This window comes from Lactuca sativa, chromosome 7 (assembly GCF_002870075.4).
Source record: "Lactuca sativa cultivar Salinas chromosome 7, Lsat_Salinas_v11, whole genome shotgun sequence".
In the NCBI taxonomy this organism is placed as follows: Eukaryota; Viridiplantae; Streptophyta; class Magnoliopsida; order Asterales; family Asteraceae; genus Lactuca; species Lactuca sativa.
The window spans coordinates 57,168,217-57,191,721 of NC_056629.2; the positions used below are offsets into that span (position 1 = coordinate 57,168,217).

Genomic DNA, 23,505 nt, shown 5'->3' on the forward strand with positions numbered 1-23,505 from the left:
AGTGTGGGCCAGAATTCACGTGGGAACGCGAAGATCAAATGAAGCAGAAGTACCCTCACCTATTCTAGCATTCTTAAATCTAGCTTTCAAACAGAATTTCGGGACGAAATTCCCTCTAACGGGGGGATGATGTCACAACTGTAAATTTTGAGCCATGTAATCTATATATCCAAGTTAATATGAATCAAAAACTTCAAGTAAATACAACATGCTAGAACTACAAATAGTCATCAAACAATTGGAAACCCTAAAAGTCCTTGCTAAGTCCATTTTGAATTAGGACTCCCCTATTGGATCCAAATGGACCAATAAGCTTCCAATTGGACTATCATGGGCTTAGAACCCTAAATGGGCTCTAATTGGACCCACACTAAATTATTTCAACATCTTGGGTCATGTTGGGCCTAGAATGAAATAAATCACAAACTTTGGTCCATAATTTAATCTAACCTAGCTCATTAAAGCATAAAAATCACAATTTTATTTTATAAGGCTAATAAGCACCCAAACTACCTCTAATGTTGGGCTTAGGGGCAAAGGAGGCCCATTATGCTAATTTTTCTGTTTTGGAGGGCCAAAACTGTAACTTTCTGTAAAACAGTGGACTACAAGTGTTCCAAATCCTTTTCAAAGGTTTAAAATGCTTTCCAAATTTAAAAAGGACCAAAGTTGCAAAAATTTTCCAATTTGGGCCAAAATTGTCAAAATTGCGAAAAGATGGGCTAAAACCGAGAAAAACTGCATTTTCAGGGACTTAAACTGTTTTCTATGAAAAATATGCTGAAAAATATTAATTTCAATAATTTTTGGTGTTAAAATGTCAAGAAAAATAGTTTAAGGACCAAACCGGTAAATATTGCAAATAAAAGGGTTAAAAATGTAAATTTTACAAATAATGAGGGGCTGAAAACAGAAATATTTCAAGGCTAATTCAATACGTACAATTTGATCAAATAATGACACCTCGAATATCAACGAAATACAACTCATTACAATACCAAAAGTCGTTGTTAAACGAATTGGCTCGGTCTCGAGCCAATGGAAATCTACAACTACTAACTCTTCGACACTACGAATCATACAAGTAACGTTTGGTAATACATAAACATGCGAGAGTGCACAGACGTCTACGCACCATCTTTGGGCCCCACAAGTGTAAAATCTTGTTCGTTGAGCCTAGCTAGCCCAATGACCTGATCTTAAGGCCCGAAGACATTTTTTTTACGGAGTGTTGGGTTTTACCGATCTGACACAACGTAAATGGACTTTCAATGGCTTGTATACTACTGGTCCCCAAGGGTCCTTTGGTATTGCTAGTAAAGTCTACATTTCATGCGAGGCGGGTCGGGGACCCCTCGTACATTTTATCCCCAACCGGCTAATGGAGTTACCGGGGTCTTCGTGACCTCTTTCTCTTCGGATGTGGGACTACACTTAGTCCGGGCGATTGGATAACGTGATTAGTACGGACGACGCCTTCGGGTTCGTTAGTATAACTATAAACTGGGCGTTTGTGTAATGCGGGTTTGTAGTAAATAATCATTGCTCGAGAACCTTCCAACGTCGCCTGGGACTGACACTGCTATTTTCGTAATGGTTTCAACGCAACTTAATGGATTCCAAAAGAACTAGGGGAACATCGGGTTTCCCTAGGGTTTTTATTACATACAGATTTGAAACGCATACATCTTCAATGAACATTTTTTTTTACAAGTATAGAAACAAACAAGCATACCTATGGATCTTCACAAACGTTTTCGAAAGCTTTTCTTTTCAGAAAATATCGGATTTTCTGGTGGTTTTTCAAGCAATATAAACATTCGATTTCAAACACTACTTATGAACTCACCAACATTTCATATGTTGACGATTTTCAAAATACTTGTATTCTCAGGGAACCAGTGAATCAAGGGAAATCATATTCAGTGACGGTTGCAGTTGATTTTTGTATGAATTGAACAAATTAATTTTTGGGGAATGTAATGTTTAAACAATGTAAGATATGTAAACACTACTGGTTGTACTATGTTGATGAATGGTGACGAATGTTGTTATGTTTCATATATATTCAATGTTATGGTATTCAATTGAGTCACGACAGCCCCCGGACGTTTCCGCCGTCTGGTTCGGGGGTGTGACAGTCTCTATTGTTTCAGACCGTGATGTTCAATTCACCTCCCGTTTCTAGCAGAAGTTCCATTAGGAACTTGGCACGAGGCTGCATTTCAGCACAGCTTATCATCCGCAGACCAATGACCAGAGCCAGCGGACTATCCAAACTCAAGAGGATATGTTGCATGTATGCATTATCGATTTTTGTAGGAATTAGGACTCCTACCTACCTCTTGTTGAGATCTTCTACTACAACAGTTTTCACTCCAGTGTTGGTACTCCGCCTTTTGAGATGTTGTGTGGGCAGAGATTTCGTACCCCAGTCTGTTGGGGTGAGGTTGGTCACAAAGTCATGGGTCAAATAGAGGTAGTTCTGCAGACAACAGAGATGATTCAAGAGATCCGACAGCGATTGTAGACTGCCAAGATTCGGCAGAACAGTTATGCCGACCGGTGCCGATCTAATTTGGAGTTTCAGGTCGGTGATATGGTACTACTGAAGGTCTAACCTTGGAAAGGTGTGATCCGTTTTAGGAAGAGCTAGGTCCTCAATATATTAGACCATTCTAGATTATTTCTAGGGTTGGCAAGGTTGCGTATAGATTAGATCTACTGGAGGAGCTCAATCAGATTCATAGCACTTTCTATGTTTCGCAGTTGCGGAAGTGCATGATGGACGAGGATGCACTGGTTTCATTGGATGATATTCAAGTAGATGAGCACCTGAATTATGTTGAGAGCCTAGTGATGGTTCTAGAAATGAAGGTAAAGAATTTGTGAAGCAAGGAGATAGCTTTGGTAAAGGTACAGTGGCAACATCGGAAAGGATCCGAGTGGACTTGGGAGCCGGAGGCTGAGATGCAGGAGCATTTTCCAGATTTGTTCACCGCAGCAGGCTTCGAGGACGAAGCCTAGTTCAAGTGGGGGAGAGTTGTAACATCTCGATTCCCAAGTATGAGATTTATGGCTTAAAAAATTAATTTTCCCTTTTGAACTCGTCGAGTTAAAGGCCTCAACTTGACGTGTTGGAAGCTTCCCAACTCAACGAGTTGGTGGTTGATTATGATACCCTAATTTTTAGGGTGTTGCACCCTATTTAAAGGCCTTATTGCCTTTGGATGGCCTCCTTATCCGCCCCTCTACCCAGGAAACCATAGTTCGTGCATTTTCTCTCATTTTTGTGTGTGTATGAGCTTGAGTAGTGTTTCTTGGTGTTCTTTTATAAGGAGTTTGGAGTTTGAAGAAGCTTTATTGAGAGGAAGGTTGTAGATCCGAGATCTTCTCTGTTGTTACAACCATTTTGTAGTATAAAGTCGAAACCTTGACCATTTATTTCTTAAATCTCCTCCTTGGAAGTTTATTGTCATTTTGGGGTCATTTTGGAGTCATTCTTGGGTTTGGTCATTTCTGGAAGTTTCCACTTCAGATTTGGGCATTTTGTGGCCTCTTTGGGCTTAAAGTTTCAATTCTTATATAGATTTAGGCTTACATCATGTTCTAAGTCCTTTGTTAATTCATTTTTGAGTAATTTAGCCTCTTGGTGTCATGCATGGACGTAAAGTTAGCAACTTTACGTGGTTTTCCATCTTTGCATTCTTGATCGTTAGAAAGGACGAAAAAGTGCTGAATGAGTTAAGATGGGAAAACTCAACGAGTTGTTTTGACAACTCGACGAGTTGGATCGGGGTTTTCCCACTTTTCTAGAAAACTATAAGAACTCGACGAGTCGTCCGGAGGACTCGGCGAGTTGGCTCTGACTTTCCCCATTTCTCTGAGAACTGAAGAAACACAATGAGATGGCATGTGCTCTCGACGAGTTAGGTCAACATGGACTGTTGACTTGACTTTGGCCATGGTTGACCATATTTTACTCTAAGGGCATTTTGGGTATTCGGAGGTTTTGATAGAATGGTCATGTGGTGGTTGTAGGCTGTTGAGTCCAGTGGTGAGTTTTAGAGTTGGATTTTACCGGTCCAGCTGTACTTGAGAGGTGAGTTTTCCTCACTGTACTTATGGATTGAAGACACCAATTTCGGCCCTGTTGAATTGTTATCCTGATTTCTCGTATGCTTGTTGCTATAGTAATCTGTTAAATCAAGATCCTGGTAGTTAGGATGATGTTATGTTTATTGATCTGTATGATCTGCACTTGTCTGTTAATTGATTATTTGTTTATGAGTTATGTATATGTCGACTAGTGTTGTGTGGTCGGGTTGTGCCGATCCTGCTTTGTGTTGAAGGCCAACAGACCCAGGGCGGTCCAGACAGACTGAAGTCCCTGTAAGGCGGTCTAGTCAGTCCGAAGGCCCGATGAGCGGTTCAAATAGGTTGTAGGCCCTGCAAGGCGGTCCAGTCATGCCGAGGGCAAGGGAGCAGTCCAGATAGGTTGTAGGTCGTGCGAGGCGGACCAGTCAGGTTGAAGGCTCATTTATGCATGACGGGTTTGTTGTATTTTGTAGGGGTATTTTGGGGGAACTCACTAAGCTTTGGGCTTACAGTTGTTGGATAATGTTTCAGGTACCTCTGGGGATCAAGGGAAGCCGAAGGCGTGATCGTGCACCTCCTCATGTTTTTGTTTTACAATTTTTGGATTTCTCTTATATGAATCTTATTTTGGAAATAGTTTTTGAACAATGATGATTCTGGAATGTTTTAAAAGTTTAAATTTTTCACGAATTTTATAAGTGTTACAAGTAAGTAGAAATAATAACTGGAAGAGTCTCATCCTTTCCCAAATACGTATACTTCAAATAGAAACACCTTTAGCTCTAACTTTGGTGGTTAGACAATGGAATGTGGCATCTTTTCATGAGTTTGAGGCAACTCAACTCAGTTGACATCGAACTGTGTAGATTCTTTCACTTCCAACTTGTTAAACAATATTTTAATTTCCAAGTCCAAGGAATAGAGCTTCAATTTCATGGAGAGTTTTTCACAATCAAATCCCTTACTTAAAATCATCCCTAACACATCATTATTAGTCAACTAAAACAAATTTATGTTAGTGGCTCAATAGTATCAACAAATATAAAAAAGAGACATCATCATCACAAATGCTAAAAGTAATATTTTCACCAAAAAAACTCCACTGTTAAATTTCTTACATGCAAGTCAAGTTTTGTTTTATTTGTTTTCAAAAATGGTCTTTCAAGCAATACTTGAGTCGATTTGTAAGAAACTTGTTCCTCGAAATCAATCACATAAAAATCCACCGGAAAGACCAATTGATTAACTTGTACCAAAGAATATTCTAAAACACACCTAGGAAAAACACCCAACTTATTTTCTAGTTGAATTATGTCACCTGGTCGTTTAAAGAACCAAAATTTAGCGATTCATATACTAAATAGGACATGGCATTAACAGAATTACCAAGATCAAGCATGGCTCTTCTACCAGTAAAATCTCCTATTTTGTATGGAATCGTAAAATTTCGGGGGACTTTGCATTTTGGTGGCATTTTTCTTTGTGAAATCAAGGATAGGTGTTAGCTTATTGAAATCATTTTGATCCCTTGCAATTTTTATTTTATTAGTGCAAAGTTCTCTCAAAAAAATTTCTTACCTAAGAATGTTCTTGATTGCATCAAACAAGGTAATATCTACCTCTACTTTACAAAAGGAGTCCAAGATCTCTATTTCATCATCCTTCTTCTTTGAAATAGAAATTCAGGAAGGGAATGGTGGTGGAGTGACAATAGGAGTTATCTTCTTCGGAGCATCAGGTTACACATCACTCTTGACAATCAGATCTTTAATTGGGATGATCATAATTTCTTCTTCATCTTCTCTTGACTTTTTCTTTGAGCAACCTTCTCTGTATTTCACACTTCTCAAAGTAACCTCATTGACGTTTAGGGTTTTTTTTAGTTTGAGAAGGTATTTTTCCATGGGTCTTCAACTTTCTTAAAGATGTGTCCAGGTCTCCAATTTGAGCTTCTAAGTTAGAGATACTACTCTTTATGTGTTTTGTAAATTATTGGGCTACTAGTGGCAAGAGACTTTAAAATTTCTTCAATGGACATCCCAAAATTACATGGTTGAGATTAATGGGATTATGGAGGATTTTATCAGTGTTGTTGATGATGTTTGAGTTGCTAAAGAGATTGATATTGTTGTCAGTAACATGATTTTTTTTTCTGGTGGGGGTGTAAGATGGTCTTGTTAAGGAAATTTGAGGTAGTGGTATTGGGTTATACCTTATTTTGGGATTAGGTTTCCAATTTGAGTTGTATGCATTTTGATAACCAGACGACTTGTTTTGGTAGTTTTGAAATTCTCCCATGGCATGTACATTTTTTGCATCTTCTTGAAGAATGGTGCACAATCTATTGGATGTCCCATTGTTGCACAAATACCAAACATCATGACTTGTAGAGTACCTAACATGGCTAATGTTTTAACAACGAATGTCAAATCCATAATATTTGGCTCTAGGTTTGATGTGACTACTTCATTGTCTTTATTATGTATGTCCCTCTTCATTTCTTCATGCGGACCAAAGTACTAGGAATTAGCATCTATGGTAGTGAAGAGTTGTCTGCTTTGTTGGAGTGTTTTGTGAAAGACATCTCCAACACTTGAAGCATCAACGAATCTTCTTTCAATGGGAATCAAAACCTCATCAAAGTGTTGTACGAGAAGTTGCTCAAATAATTGATGTTATCGTCCACACAAACACAAACTATTGAATCTTTCTCAAGAATCATGAAAGGTCACGATTTTACCTTGTGGTATTCTACAAATATCATTTCTAAGACTTGACATTCTATAAACGGGACAAAACTTGCAAGAAAATTTCTCACCATATTAGTCCAAGAATTTATCAACCCTAGTGGAAGATAAAATAACTAATCTTTTTCTTTATCGGCTAATGAAAAAAGGAATGCTCTTAGCTTGATTTCATCGTCAATTAAACCATGTAGCTTCATGCTTTTGCAAATTATATTAAATATATTCAAGCGTTTGTGAGGATCTTCATTCTATAATCCATGAAAATTACAAAGATGATGAACTAAGCTTGACTTTAATTTTGAGCCTCCTTAAAAAAGGATAATTGATACCAATTAGAGTTTGTCTAACATCGGTTTCTATCATTTTCCTCAAGATCATTTTGGGAACTCTGTCTTCCTCCATTGAAATTAGATCTATGATTGGTGGATTGGGTTGTATATGTGTTATATGTGGATGTTGTATGGAATTGGATCCATGGGAGGTGTTTTGGGAATTTCTTGGCGAGGAACAGAGCATGATTTGAGTTTCACTTCGATTTCGGTGTCGTTAGGTGAAGCGGTTTCAACCTCCAAAATTCACATTAGTGTTGTAAGTTTGACCACATTCAAGTCTCTTTTATTTTTCTGAACGTTGTACTTCTTTTTCAATTACGGGGTTATAATCTAGAGTACCTATATAAAGAGATTTAGTCATAGAGAAACAAACTGATTAAAGATAAACCAATCCCTAACAACGGGCCCATAATTTGGTGGTTATCGAGACCAACAAACTAATAACCCTAAATATTCACACTAGATAGTGTATAATGACAAGGGAATTGAATCCATGAGGATTCATTCAATTTGTAACTCTATAAAAAAAATTTGGAAAAATACTTGTAAAACGACTATAAAAATAAAAATGGGGGGGTTTAGACTTTTCGTGCTACAAATCTAAGTTGTACTATGAGTTGAACATTGCAATAAAATAAAAAAGTTGTTTAGTTCAAATCAATGTGGGGAAAATGGTGAACGCTGGACTTTACGACATGGATTTCTAGTTAACTTATCATTAGATATTATGGTGGAATACTTGTGATATAATCTTACTTAGCTATATTGACTTAAAAGCATAATTCATCTTGACACTTATTAATTAGTACCATGGTTAGAGAAACTCATAAAATATTTCTTAGTTAAATTCATAATCAATGAAGCATGTAATTTATGAAAAACAACAAGAATTAAAATTTAAGAGCCACCAAGTCCAAAAGGAAACCAACACAAACACATAAACTATTTGTTGCTTGCTAATTTGAAGATCTATCACTTAATCAAGAAATTAGCCAACTAAGTAAGCATTCATTCATGTAGACTAATGATTAAAGACAAATGAACATAAAAAGATGTTTAAATAGAATGATAGATGAACTTATATGGTTTCTAAACTTTAGAGAGTGGATGATTGATCTTAGAAGTAGGACTTGAACATTTTTTAGGACATGTAGTAAAATTCATTTTTTTTCAAGAACAAGTGGACATAACCTTTTCTTTCGGAATGATTTTTTTTTAAATCAATATATATATATATATATATATATATATATATATATATATATATATATATATATATATTGTACTTATTTAATTTTATTTTATCTCCTTATTTCCGTAACCATCACAAAAGGTGGAAACTGTTGGAAATATTTTTATGTGATTTTCAGTTGAATTTATGTAAGTGATTATCTTTTCTTTAACAAACATTATCATAATGCATTCATGTTGTGAAAATGTTGAAGATTGTCAAAATTTTAGAAGAGTAGGTGCATCAACACATTTGGAAGGATCTGATAGCACCTTTGCAACAGCGAAGCACCTTTTTGACATCAAGGAGGATCTTTAGCATATGGACTTTCAGTTATGCGAGATACGCTCATGAGAATGTCCCATACTGTAACGCCCGTAGATCCGGGCTAATCAATCTAGAGACGATAAGCATCAAAAATGACTTTTTGATGGAAGATTATTTAGAAGGATTAATCTTAACCAAGTTGTCGTATATGTCACAAGGTTTCCGTGCATATAAAGAACGCCAAAATCCGAGTTATAACGAAGAAGTTATGACCTATCGATGTTTCGCGACAGAACCGACACGACCAAGCGCGACCCAGCGCGACGTAAATAGTGAATTTAAGGTAGATATATATCTATCCTTAGTGATCTAAACGAGAGACGAATATGTCTTCGATAGTAGTCCAACGATAAAAAGACAGGCGAAAATGGAGTTCAGATGAAGGAGTTATGAATTTCAAACGGAGTTTTCCTGTCCCGGCCTACTAAAGATAATATATAAGTAATATATTTATATTATATTAAAAATAAATTCAAAGTTAGCCAATGGAGTCCAAACAAGAGTTGTAGAGCATAATCTCACCTACGCGTCGATATAAAAAACGTCGAAAACGGAGTTTGTATGGGAAAGTTATGAATTTCTGAAGTTCGGGGCGCGAAACCCCAAAACTGTCAGATACCACGACGTGGCAAGCAGTGCCACGATGTGGCAAGTCTTCTGAAACCTCCGGGAGTCCCCCATATGCAAATTGCGATGACGCATGCAGTGACGACCAAGCCCACGAAGTGGAAAAATGTGCTACGACGTGGCAAGGGCAGATTTTGCCCTATAAATAGATTTGAAGGGCCAGCCGAGTTTGGTTGCTCATTCTCTCATCTCTCACCCATATTACCTTGATTTATGTGAAAAGAAGTACCCCCGAAGCCCCGGTATCATCCCGAGACCCGAAGCGAGTCCCAAAGCCCAAAGATCCCGAGAAGAAAAGAGTTTCCGAGCCGAAGCTCTGCCTGCGAGAAGTCTGGTGTGTGTGAAGAGATCACAGTTTCACCGAAGGATACTACTTCTACAAGCCGTAGTGCTGCCCGATCATCTTCTAATCAAGTGAGTGTGTGGTTACTTTCTTCTAACACATAAGTATGAAGTATTTGCGATGAAATACGTGTTATATGTTTATATATTGTTGTTTATTTGAGATGTTGGTGGAATGGATGAACTATATAGGTTTTACTGAGTTAAATTGTATATGTATTTTATAACTACAAATATGTTTGGTAGTACATGGGTAAATCAGATCTGTGAGTATGGGTCAGATCAAGAGGTTAGTTTTAGATCCGTGAGTAGGGATCAGATCAAGATGCTAGTTTTAGATCCGTGAGTATGGATTAGACCAAAAGTTTAGTTTTAGATCCGGGAGTATGCATCAGGTAAAGAGATAAAACTTGTTATTAGTCCGGGAGTATGGATTAAGGCTAAGTTAATTTTCCCTAGTCTGGGAGTATGGATTGGGCACAGTTATTGATCCGGGAGTATGGAACAAATCAGGATTAAGGTAGAGTTAATTGTCCCTATTTCGGGAGTATGGATTGGGTACAATTATTGATCCGGGAGTATGGATCAGATTAGGAGGTTAGTTTTTGATCCGTGAGTATGGATCAGGTAGTTTTAGATCCGTGAGTAAGGATCAGGTGAAAAGGTTAGTTTTAGATCCGTGAGTAGGGATCAGGTAAAGAGGAGAATTTTAGATACGAGAGTTTAGATCGTGTCGTTGTGAGGATCGATGGCGTGGGATAAGAGTTGCCTTTATATGGTAAAATTGTACAAGTTTGAATGTTCAATATTTATAAATATATGATATAACATTGTGGGATGAAAAACGTATATGCTCACCAGGGTCCCCAGCCTGACCCACTCAGTTTTCTTTGTATCACAGGTATCAATACGAAGACATATTTCACTGAGAGATTTAAAGGAGATGTAAATCATTAGTGTAAATAAATGTAAGTTCTATTTATGCTTATGTGTCTGTATCGGAACATGACATCCCGAGATTTTGTTATATAATGAAAATACATTTCTTTAAAGGAATGCTTTGATAAATTCTTATCATATTTTGTTTTGGCAACAAATTCCGCAACTGTTTTCTTTAAAAGATTACTCTGATTTTAAAAACAAGCATAAACAAATCGGTCTTTTCTGGCCGTGAAATTGGAGATGTCACAGTTGGTATCAGAGCATTAGTTTAAGCGAACTAGGAATTTGTTGGAAATTTCTAGACTTAAACTTAGAATTCTAAGTAATGATCGTGAGGAGTGTGTCTAAAATATGTTAGGTAGTACACCTAAATTGACACAAGCACTAGTATATTTTAGGAATGAGGCCTAAAATGCTTTTATGTGCTAAATGTTATATGTCTGCCATATATGATATTGTTTCTTCGGATCTATGGTCTGTTGCCGACCGGATCTCGAAACCTTATGTGTTTAGGATTCTAAGCGTATGACTACGATATTAGAACTAGCATGTAAACGTTTTGGAGTGATAAGGATGATTTAAATATCTACCATGAATGAGGATCTAAATTCACCTTATTCGGTGTGTAGATCAAAAATGGTAAGAACTAGAAGTGGAGTTGGAAATGTGAACGAAGACAGGAATCAACCACCTGTGGTTGAGCGAGTACCTGTTGTAGCAGCATCACCTGAGCCAATAACAATGGCTGGTGTACAATTGATGATTCAGACGATGTTGGATCGTCAAATGGGTGAAACTAGGCGTCTGCTTCGGCAGAATCGTGAAGAACTTTCAATGCCGATTGAACAGCCCGAGTTGAATGAAGGGCATTCGAAAGGAGGTAACTTCAGTGGGACTATTGGTCAAGCCAACCCACCGTTAGTTAGACAAAACCATCAGGAGGGAGGAACTGATGGACTTGGATGCAAGTACAAAGACTTTTTGACTTGCAAACCATCGACCTTCACTGGGAAGGAGGATCCGATTAGAGTCATGGATTGGATTTCGGAAATGGAATTAGCCTTTATGATATGTGGTTGCAAGGGTAAGTTACAAACCATATTTGCAGTGCATCAGTTCAGAGGTGGCGCTGTTCGCTGGTGGAACACTCTGGGGAAAACCCTAAGCCCTAATGAGCCACTGCAACTGTCTTGGGCAAAGTTCTTAGTGCAATTCAAGCGCAAGTTCTGCTCAGCCCAAAATCTGCTAGAGTTGGAGAACAAGTTTCTGACATTAACAAAAGGCAGCATGCCAGTTGATGAATACACTAATGCCTTCACAGACAAGATGGAGTTTGCCTTGCGCATCGTCCCATATGAGCTGACTAAAGTTGACCAGTATGCAAAGGGACTCCCATGGGAGTATGCGGTGCCAGTGCGTCAGGCACTTACTCTGGAGGCATTTATCTGGGCTGCCGAGTCTTTTGAAGATATGATTAAGGGAAGAACCGCCAGCAAGGTTGAAGTTGGCGAGAAAAGAAAGTTTGAAGGATCCTCAAAGTCCGATGAGAAGAGAAAATTTTCGAAGTCTGGTTCGAAAAAGTTCGAAGAAGAAGCATAATGGTATTATAAGTGCAAGGGGAAGCACATTAGGAGATGCACTAAAGAAATGACCTGCTTCAAATGCGGGAAGACTGGTCATTATGCCAGCAAATGCACAAACAAAAGAGAAGCCTGCTTTAAGTGTGGTGAAGAAGGACACTTCAAACAAAACTGCCCAGGAAGGGAAGAGATTACAAAGCCAAATGTGCTGCCAAAGCCAAAGGCAAGAGCATTTCAAATGATCCTTGATGAAGCAGATGACAACACGAGGAATCAAGGATGAGGATTTTATATCCAAAAATCAAGTTATGAAGTAGCAGTGTGAATATTAACCTATGGTGTAGCCTATTAGAGGCATAGTATAGGGTGAACTTGAACTTTTATGTAATAGTTTCAATATAAACCCTAGTTTTGTTATCTGTTGTGTTGAATGATTGTATGATTTTCTTGTATGTCGACTTGGTCAACTGCGAGACAATACTTGGGACGAGTATGAGGAGGTGTAAAAGGTAGTAGATGCATATACTACCGGAAGCACAGGACTCACACTTGGATCGGGAAAAGTCACAAGGTTACCAAGAAGCTAGTAATTGATTCTGTTTTATTCTGGTATGTCATTACCACCGTTTCGGTAATGACTAGTAAGATGGTTGTTATTCCGACCCTAGTGGTCATGTCCAATTTGAATTCGACTACGATGAGTTTGTTACATGGTCCAGAGGACCAAGTTCGATGTAACATCTGACTAAAGTCAGAAGGTTGAAATTAATGTGATCGATAGTATCGCGCTCGTTGTTAAAGAAGTTGTAGCTAGAAATGCTGGATGCTAAAAGGTGATTATATCACATTAGAATGTGAAGGAAGGTATATTCCATTCTGGAATTTGACTCTAAGAGACTTGAGTCTAAGCGTTGCATCATACGATGAGAGGTCATTAGAACACGACCCATCGGTCTGTTACAATAGATAAAGGAAAGTATTTATCCTAAGAACAATAAGGACTTATTTGGTAACTCGAACGTTACGATTGAAAGTACCGTATAGTACGATAAGCAGATGCAAGATTAGGAATCGTCTGCGGTCAAGAAAGCCATAGAGTTAAATACTTTTTCGAGGAAACATAGAAGTTACGGTTATTTCCCAGGATGAATATATAGCGTATGGAATCATTATACAAGTCCTATTTTCGTTGATGATTCCGGGACGTAATCATCCTAAGGGGGAGATAATTGTAACGCCCGAAGATCCGGGCAAGTCAATTTAGAGACGATAAGCATCAAAAATGACTTTTTGATGGAAGATTATTTAGAAGGATTAATCTTAACCAAGTTGTAGTAAATGTCACAATGTTTCCGTGCATATAAAGAACGCCAAAATCCGAGTTATAACGAAGAAGTTATGACCTGTCGAAGTTTCGCAACAAAACCGGCACGACCCAGCGCGACGTAAATAGTGAATTTAAGGTAGATAGATATCTATCCTTAGTGATCTAAACGAGAGTCAAAGATGTCTTCGATAGTAGTCCAACGATAAAAAAAACAGACAAAAACAGAGTTCAGATGAAGGAGTTATGAATTTCGAACGGAGTTTTCCTGTCCCGGCCTACTAAAGATAATATATAAGTAATATATTTATAATATATTAAAAATAAAGTCAAAATTAGCCAATGGAGTCCAAACGAGAGTTGTAGAGCATAATCTCACCTACGCATCGATATAAAGAACGTCGAAAACAGAGTTTGTATGGGAAAGTTATGAATTTCTGAAGTTCGGGGCGTGAAACCCCAAAATTGTCAGATACCACGACGTGGCAAGCAGTGCCACGACATGGCAAGTCTTCTGAAACCTCCGGGAGTCCCCCATATGCAACTTGCGATGACACATGCAGTGACGACCAAGCCCACGACGTGGAAAAAGGTGCCACGATGTGGCAAGGGCAGATTTTGCCCTATAAATAGATTTGAAGGGCCAGCCGAGTTTGGTTGCTCATTCTCTCATCTCTCACCCATATTACCTTGATTTATGTGAAAAGAAGTACCCCCGAAGCCCCGGTATCATCCCGAGACCCGAAGCGAGTCCCAAAGCCCAAAGATCCCGAGAAGAAAAGAGTTTCCGAGCCGAAGCCCTGCCTGCGAGAAGTCTGGTGTGTGTGAAGAGATCACAGTTTCACCGAAGGATACTACTTCTACAAGCCGTAGTTCTGCCCGATCATCTTCTAATCAAGTGAGTGTGTGGTTACTTTCTTCTAACACATAAGTATGAAGTATTTGCGATGAAATACGTGTTATGTGTTTATATATTGTTGTTTATTTGAGATGTTGGTGGAATGGATGAACTATATAGGTTTTAATGAGTTAAACTGTAATATTTTATAACTACAAATATGTTTGGTAGTACATGGGTAGATGAGATCCGTGAGTACGGGTCAGATCAAGAGGTTAGTTTTAGATCCGTTAGTAGGGATCAGATCAAGAGGCTAGTTTTAGATCCGTGAGTATGGATTAGACCACTATTTTAGTTTTAGATCCGGGAGTATGGATCAGGTAAAGAGATAAAACTTGTTATTAGTCCAGGTGTATGGATTAAGGCTAAGTTAATTGTCCTTAGTCCGGGAGTATGGATTGGGCACAGATATTGATTCGGGAGTATGGAACAGATCAGGATTAAGGTAGAGTTAATTGTCCCTATTTCGGGAGTATGGATTGGGTACAATTATTGATCCGGGAGTATGGATCAGATTAGGAGGTTAGTTTTAGATCCGTGAGTATGGATCAGGTAGTTTTAGATCCGTGAGTAAGGATTAGGTGAAAAGGTTAGTTTTAGATCCGTGAGTAGGGATCAGGTAAAGAGGAGAATTTTAGATACAAGAGTTTAGATCGTGTTGTTGTGAGGATCGATGATGTGGGATAAGAGTTGCCTTTATATGGTAAAATCGTACAAGTTTGAATGTTCTATATTTATAAATATACGATATAACATTGTGGGATGAAAACCCTATATGCTCACCAGACTCCCAAGCCTGACCCACTCAGTTTTCTTTGTATCATAGGTATCAATACGAAGACATGTACATATTTCACTGAGAGATTTAAAGGATATGTAAATCATTAGTGTAAGTAAATGTAAGTTTTGTTTATGCATATGTGTCTGTATCGGAACATGACATACCGAGATTTTGTTATATAATGAAAATACATTTCTTTAAAGGAATGCTTTGATAAATTCTTATCATATTTTCTTTTGGGAACAAATTCCGCAACTGTTTTCTTTAAAAGACTACTCTGACTTTAAAAACAAGCATAAACAAATCGGTCTTTTCTGGCCGTAAAATTGGGGATGTCACACATACAAAACTCCGAAGAACAAGTCTTCATGCAATGTTGAGCTAGTGTGCTCACGTGAATTCAAAAGTCAAAATTTAGATGGAAATCGAACGAAATTCCATCAATCTTCTCCATTATGTTGGCATTTATTCTTTGAACAACATAACTTGTGAAATATATCTTTCAATACATAGTTATATGCCATTTTTAACATATAAAAGTAGTTGTTGACCCTATTGACAAACTATATTATCTTCTTTTCCTTCATTTGAAATTTTTTAACTAAGTCCATCAAACTAGATGTTGTATAATATGTTGTCACATAATTTGGCATTGTCTCAAACTATGTTAGACTTACAAGGTACAAAATTTTTACATAAGGACAATTATTACAAGTTTTTATTGTTAGATCTTTTAATAGATTTTGAGATTTATCGCCTTTTACCAAAACATAGTATATCAACTAAATAAAAAACAAAATCATAAAAGGTCAAAAGCAAAATAGTTGAAGATGAAACCAACATTCTACATTCAGCGAGCTTGATGTACATAACCTTTACATCATATTCTAAAAAATTACCTTGTTTTTTTTCACACGGTGAACACAATATTCTCACTTCATGAATATTCTTTTTCTATAACTGACAAACTGATTTTACCTTCATTTGAGTAATTGATATTTGAAAATAGATAAGATGATAAACAATACTTCTTGGCAATGTATAGCTAATCTGATCATGGTAGAACATATTATGACATGTTAAGTTGGTGGCAACAATGGAGAAATGATAATTATATCCTCAAGTGATAGGCACATAATGTCATTTAAAGTCTCAATTTAGACATTGAAGAATCATTTCCACAACAAGTGTTATAATTATGAACACAATGGTTACATTTGGGACCGAAACAATGACATTCTTATTGAATAGTGTCCAGTTTCATAACTAATTGGTAAGATTTTTCATTAACAGTAGAGTCCTTTTGGGTTGCCCTCAATGATGCAAATAGTATTAGAATGTTATGATATATATATATATATATATATATATATATATATATATATATATATATATATATATATATATATACACACACACACAAATAGGTTATTAATTATTTATGTAATGATAAATTCATTAGAAACTAGTTTAGAATTAATTAGAACTATTGTGGAATTAATTTGTACTAATTAAAAGTGTAGGGATTACATATTAATTATTCAATAGTTGAATAAAGGAAGGTTCTCGATCCCATATGATGGGAGACGAAAATAAACAAAGGATAAGCATTGGGTTTTTCGTCCCATGATACTCTAGGGAGGAGGTTTGAGTTTAGATAAATTGGATTATTTAATTATTATCTTTATCTAGTTACCAATTCAAATTAACTTTCTTTCCAAGAACCAGAAGCTATAAATACCCCTTGGCAACTCAAAAATCTCATCAATTCCACTCTTCTCTGATTGATGGACTAAGAGTTTTCTCTTCTCTCTTCATTAATTCATTGGCCGATCTTTATTTTTCTAAGGTTTAATCTTCTTAAGATCTAATAGTTTGGACTTATTGGGTGTGAACCATTAGAGGCACTCTAATTTGGTTACTATCTTCCTTAGCTTGAAGTATTTCAAAATCTTCATCAAAGGTTCTTCAAGAAAATTGGTTTTGTTAAAGGTTAGTGTTATTGATCCTTCTTGTGGTTGTGCTTATTATTTAGGTTAAAGATCACTGTAGGTTTTAGTTGTTTGCTTGCCTTTTATTAATTTGTATGTTTTCGTCACCATTGTTAGTCTAAGCAAGTCTATTGAAATCCTATCAATTTTGTATACATGAACCATTTATTTTATTTATATTTTTTTTTTATTTTAACTATTTCATCATATGATTGTTTTTAAAAAAATCAACCATTATACTTATCGATTATTCTTCAAAAAAAAAAAGTTAGTTAGAATCTCTTAAACATAATCATTTTGTTTGGAACTGTGAATAGCAATTAACGAGGATGGATAAAAGACGGTTGGAGCTTCAGAAGGTGGTTGATAGTTATGATTCCAGTACTCTTAGGAATAATGGTTTCTCTATTGCTAGAGATTCCTGATTAAAGGTTATTTAGGAGTTATGAGATCTACCTTGACTTAGCTAAAAAAGCTAAGGTCTAGTAGGGGATGGGAATCCTAAGTACTTTCATGAGATTTTTAACCATAAAATAAGACATATTTTATTATGGGGGTTATGATGGATGGGGTTTGGATGTATGGTCCAATTAAAGTGAAAGATGAATTCAAAATTATTACCGGCAGTTGTTTTGGAGACAGAAGGGTAGACGTCCCAAGACTTCTTAGTTTTTTAAAACCCTCTTTAATGATAAAAATAAATAAATAAATAAATAAATCTTCACTTGTGTTCATTTTACTCATGATGAGATCAAAATAGCAATTTGGAGTTGTGGGCGTGATCTGGCTCCTGAACCATATGGTTTTTGTCTTGCCTCTATTATGTAGTTTTGGGGCTTTCTTGAGGAAGATTTGGTGGCTTTTGTTACTAGGTTTTTTGAAGTGGAGGGTATTCATAAGGGTAGTAATGCCTCCTTTTTTCGGGTTATTCCAAAATTTCAGGATCCAAAGTCTATTAAAAACTTACCTCCTATTAGCTTCATCGAGTGTCAATACAAGATCATTGGCAAAATTATAGCTAATAGGTCAAAACGTATTTGGTTGTGTGTTGCTAATTGATGCGGTTTTACTATTTCGGTAGTGGACTCGGTTTCGTCATTTCTTTCTTGGGCGAATATCGTTGCGGGCACGATTTTAGTTCGAAAGGCGCTTGATGCAGTGGTCATATCTACTTTTTAGGATATGCGGAGATTCAAAAATAATCTCCTTTTTGGAAAGGTTACACCTAAGCTCCTAGACTTATTTGATGATATTGTCGGTTTCATTTTCTTTTGGATTCTTAATAGGTGTAAGAAAGCTACGCTTTTTGGGGTAGTTGGCTCCAAAACCCTAAGTTAGCTTGTATTTCTTTCTAATGTTTTTATAGTTTCTCGCTAGTTTTCTAATAAATTTATGACTTTCTATAAAAAAAAATCTTACTACTAAACTACTTATTTCTTATCCACCACGGGACTTGCACCATCAACCATATGGGAAAGAAAGATTTTTTCAACACCTTAATACCATTAAACCAAAGATCTTTTGACTAACTATAGTTATTCTCATAATCAACTCCTTATTCTAATAATCAACTCTATGTTTAACAAACAAGAATACCCTTTTGCAAGAAAAAGGCTTTCACAAAACGTATTGTTTCAACTATTTATATCTGAATCTTTATACTTTTGTCATTGTCTTTGGGTATCTTCTAATAAAACGTTATTGAAATTCTAATTGACGGGAAACAACTCAAAATTAGTTAAATGTCATTTAAGCTTACTAAAACAAACAAACGTGTTAAACTAGAAGTGACTCGGCTCTATATTCATCTAATCTTTTAGAAAACGACTCATCATATGCTTTTTAGTAATAAGATGTGAGATTACAACAAATAAACAATAATACATGTTCAAAATTGATGATTTGGAAAAAATATCAACTTTCGGACTACTAAAAGCTAACATGGTATAAAAAAAAACAATAGATGCACCGAATTTTCAAGTTCCATTATCACACAAAGCCATGTTAACAAGAGGGTGATCAAAAGCAAAGGTAAAAATGTAAAAACGAAAATCAAAACAAATTAACAAAAAATTCCCATTTATACTTCCGTTTTTAATTTTGACTTCTGTATTCTCCTACTTTCCCACCCAAAAAAATCAGTAATAATATTATTACATACACAATCAAACTCAACAAAAACCCCTTTTTCAAAATATTCCAAAAATAAGAATAATTATGAGTTTCGAATTGAGGTTCTCTATATATTTTGGTCAAATATATTATCACGACGATGTGATCCTTATGCACATCAATGGTTGGCTTTCAATGTCACTATCGGACGAAATTAAAGGTGGATCCCCACCTGGACCTTCGTTGCATGTTAACATCTCCGCTTTCTTTGCTTGATGCTCCCAATCTGTTGTCCCTACCACATATAACATGAGCCCGGCACAACAAACCTGGGCCGAAAGCAACCCGACCCAAAACCCAATAAACCCAACTCCAAGCCCAAACCCAAGACCCACTGCAATTGGCATTCCAACAAAATAAAAAGCACCCAAGTTTACGTTGGCTGCAGTAGTTGGTCGGGCTGTACCCCGTACAACACCACAGCCAACTGTCTGGGGACAGTTTCCCAATTCACACAATCCAATAATTGGTAGGGCCGCAGATGTTAACCTTAAGATATTTGCATCATTCGTAAACATTTGACCCCACTTTTCCCTCATTGATGTAGCAAATAGCATTGCAGATAACCCCATTAGGCCCGCGAAAAATATTGACACCATAGCTGAGACTCGGGCCTTATTAGGCCGGTTCGCCCCGAGTTCGTTTCCAACTCGGGTCGAAACTGCAAAACTAAGAGAAGACGGGAACACATATATTAACGAAGTCGTTTGGATTAAAATGCCCATTGAAGCGACTGTTGCGTTCGGGTCAACTAAAAGACCGCAAAGTACAATGATAATCTCGTACCACCACCACTCGAGACAGACCGAGACACAGCTCGGTGCGGCCAAACGAACCAGTGGCCCCCACCCGGATAAACATTCTCGGGTCGGAATGGACCAGGTTGGCAAATGCAACCCGGTCCACCATACGTAGGAAACAACCGCCACCAACACAATGAAATTGGAAAGTGAGGATGCGGTTGCGATTCCAACGACACCGAGACGGAATCGGAAAACGAGGAGATAGTTCATTGGTAATTGTAGAAGCGTGCCAATCAAGGAAGCGATAGTTAAGGGAAAGGTGATGCCTTGAGTCCGAAGGTAAATGCGGGTCGGGTGAATAAAGGAATTGGATACCAAATCGGGAAGAGTGAAAACCAGATACGTGCGAGCCACACGTGCGATGTTATGGTCTTGATGTAAATAAATCAAAATCCGTGACGTATTTAGCCACAAGACTGCTATCGGAAAACAAACAACCAGAAGGAAAATAACCGTTCGGTGTAAGGTGACTGATAAAACCTTCAGCCGGCGAGCCCCAAACGCCTGAGAGCAAAGCGGCTCCATGCCAAGAGCCAAGCCGGATAAGACAGAGTAGCCGGTAATGTTAGCGAAAGCTATGGCTAACGAGCCGGCAGCTAACTCCGTTTCACCTAGACGACCGAGGAACAGCATAGAGATGATGGAACGCGTGTAGAGAATCAGAGCAGTTAAAGCAATCGGAGAAGAAAGCTTGAGCAGAGCTTTGGTTTCATGGAAGATTTCAGAAGGTGTAGGAAGGAGGAGGATGTTGTTTTTATGGTATTCGGTGTCGGATTTTGGGTTTTGAAAATGGGTTTTGGTTACAGGTAATGAAATGAGATCGAGGTAGAAATGGGATTGTGTCGGGGGTGGTGGTGGTGGGAGGTGATCGGAGGGCTTCAATGAGACGGTGGAGGGTGGTGTAGTGTTAGGATTACACATAGTGAAGGTGAAATGTGGGTTTTTGGAAAAGGATGATGATGATGATGGATTGATGGTGAGGAGATACTCTCGTAGAGAGCACTCTGAGGAATGTGTGTTTATTTGTATGTGTGTGTTTATCTCGTTTTGGTCTCAAAGAGGAGGGACATGTATTAATAGATGAGTGGGCGAGGGGTGGAAGGGGGTAAAGGATTTTCCTTTTTAATTTCTCTAATTTATTATTATTTTAATATATATATGATATTTACTTTAGTATAATAATTATACAAAGGATAGTTAAAATAAATGTGATAGATTTAACGTATATTAAAATATCGGGTGTGAAGTATGAAAAAATGAAAATATATGATAGGTGACAAAAAATTAAAATTGACTTTAATGTATGGTTATTTGATTAACAAGTTATATTTAGATAAATACATATTACACTAATTAAAAAAATTTAATTAAAATAACTATCTAATATGCATAAATATTTTAAATCTCATAAATTATTAAAAACAATTTTGAATTTTTTTTCCATTTATTTGTTCATTTAACTAATCAACTTTAATGTTTTAACGTTTTATTCGTTTTATTTTATTTTGTTTTGCTTTTAATAAAAATACATAATCTAATATATATTTGAACAGATAAATCAAATATATATCGTTTATGACATAGAGATTTCTCTTTAACCAATTAAGTTTTTATCTATTAGTTTAATTAACTATTTGTTTAATATAATATTTAAAAAAAATTTAAAATATATATATATATATATATATATATATATATATATATATATATATATATATATATATATATATATATATATATATATATATATATATATATATATATATATATATATATATATATAAAGGAGACAATTGTATCGGATTCTGGTTGGCAGGTCGTTTGTTTACAGCTCAAATCGTATCAACCTGTAAACAACCCACACATATATTTGTGTGGTTGGTTAGTGGGGCATGGGTTGGATACATCAACCTGGAAACGACCTGTCTAACATGTTTATTTATACGGCGGGTTCACGAGTTTGTGAGTCAGAATCGGATAGGCGGGTTGACCCATGAACCTAAATATTATTTGTGTAATAATGTGGACTAATTTGATTCAAAGCATGCAACAAACATAGACTGACAGACATAGTAATATAACTTAAATCTAATGTAGTATACGGTTAATCTTGTCATAAAGAGATATTGGGTTCAAATCTTCTAAGATTTGAGAGTGACCAAATAAGGATTATGCATCAACGCTTGCAAATGCAAGGCAAAATGTCTTAGTGTCTTCACCAAATGGTGAACCACCACTATAGTGTCTACGTTAAAGCGATCATATCCTTTAAAAAATAAAAATAAATAAACTTGACGGGTTGACCAATGAACCTAATAACTAACCCAAACATAACCATTTATTTATGTGTCGAGTTGGTGTCATATCAAGAATTGAAGCTCCTAAATTATATATATATATATATATATATATATATATATATATATATATATATATATATATATATATATATATATATATATAGAGAGAGAGAGAGAGAGAGAGAGAATCTTGTTCAACAGCGAACTCCTTAAAAGGGAGCAAACAGACGAACTATGCATCAATCATATGCATAAGTTTTTTTTTCAAAACAATCGATTAAGTCAAACTCAGCTAGCCATGGAAGGTGGTCAAGAAACTTCTGGATCCAAGAGGCCTTGAGATGCCAAGGTGGTTTCCTTTCCTTCTCCTACTTTCAAGAACACCAACAGCCCACTCTAACCCTCAAAATGCTTACAAAGGTGGATTAGAGTTTGCAAGGTGCGAATGGAGCTGGAGGCTGATGAAAGGAAAAGCTCTTGGGAGTTAATGATGCTTAAATAGGGTCCAAACCCTAAAAATTTGGGTTTGGCCTTCAGTCACGTATGCCCAGCATTCAAGGAATACGCCAAGCGTACTAGAAATAGTCGTGTTCCTCATAATTCAACCATAGGACCAATTCTGCAACAAAATCTCATATTAAGGGTTAAATTATAATTTAGCTGGATAATGAACGTTACAAAAAATGATGAGCGGATTAGGATACAACGCCTGGTTCCTGGTATGTATTTAATTAAAAATTTATTCACTTTTGTATAGAAACTCGACGAGTTGGAGGCCCCAAATTCGTCGAGTAGGAATGGAATTGGACGCGGGTTGTAACATATACTCGACGAGTAAGACTGGTAGAGTAAAACCTTAATTTTCAAGGTTTTGCACCCTATTTAAACACCTAAATTTCCATAGGCTGGCCTCATTTACAGCCTCCAAGTACCAAACCCTAAATCTCGAAACCATAATACCTTGTGTAAGCTTGTGAGTCATTTTTGAGAGAAAACTTGTGCATTTGAAG

At 36.6% G+C, this 23,505-nt stretch overlaps 1 protein-coding gene across 1 annotated transcript; it reads right to left on the reverse strand.

Moving 5' to 3' along the window:
* Window positions 1–19,184: 19,184 nt before the first annotated feature.
* Window positions 19,185–21,241, reverse strand: LOC111883914 (protein DETOXIFICATION 51). Its single transcript, XM_023880243.2, has one exon. The coding sequence runs from the start codon at window positions 21,114–21,116 to the stop codon at window positions 19,485–19,487; it is 1,632 nt and encodes a 543-aa protein (XP_023736011.1). The 5' UTR covers window positions 21,117–21,241; the 3' UTR covers window positions 19,185–19,484.
* Between the last annotated feature and the right edge of the window lie 2,264 nt (window positions 21,242–23,505).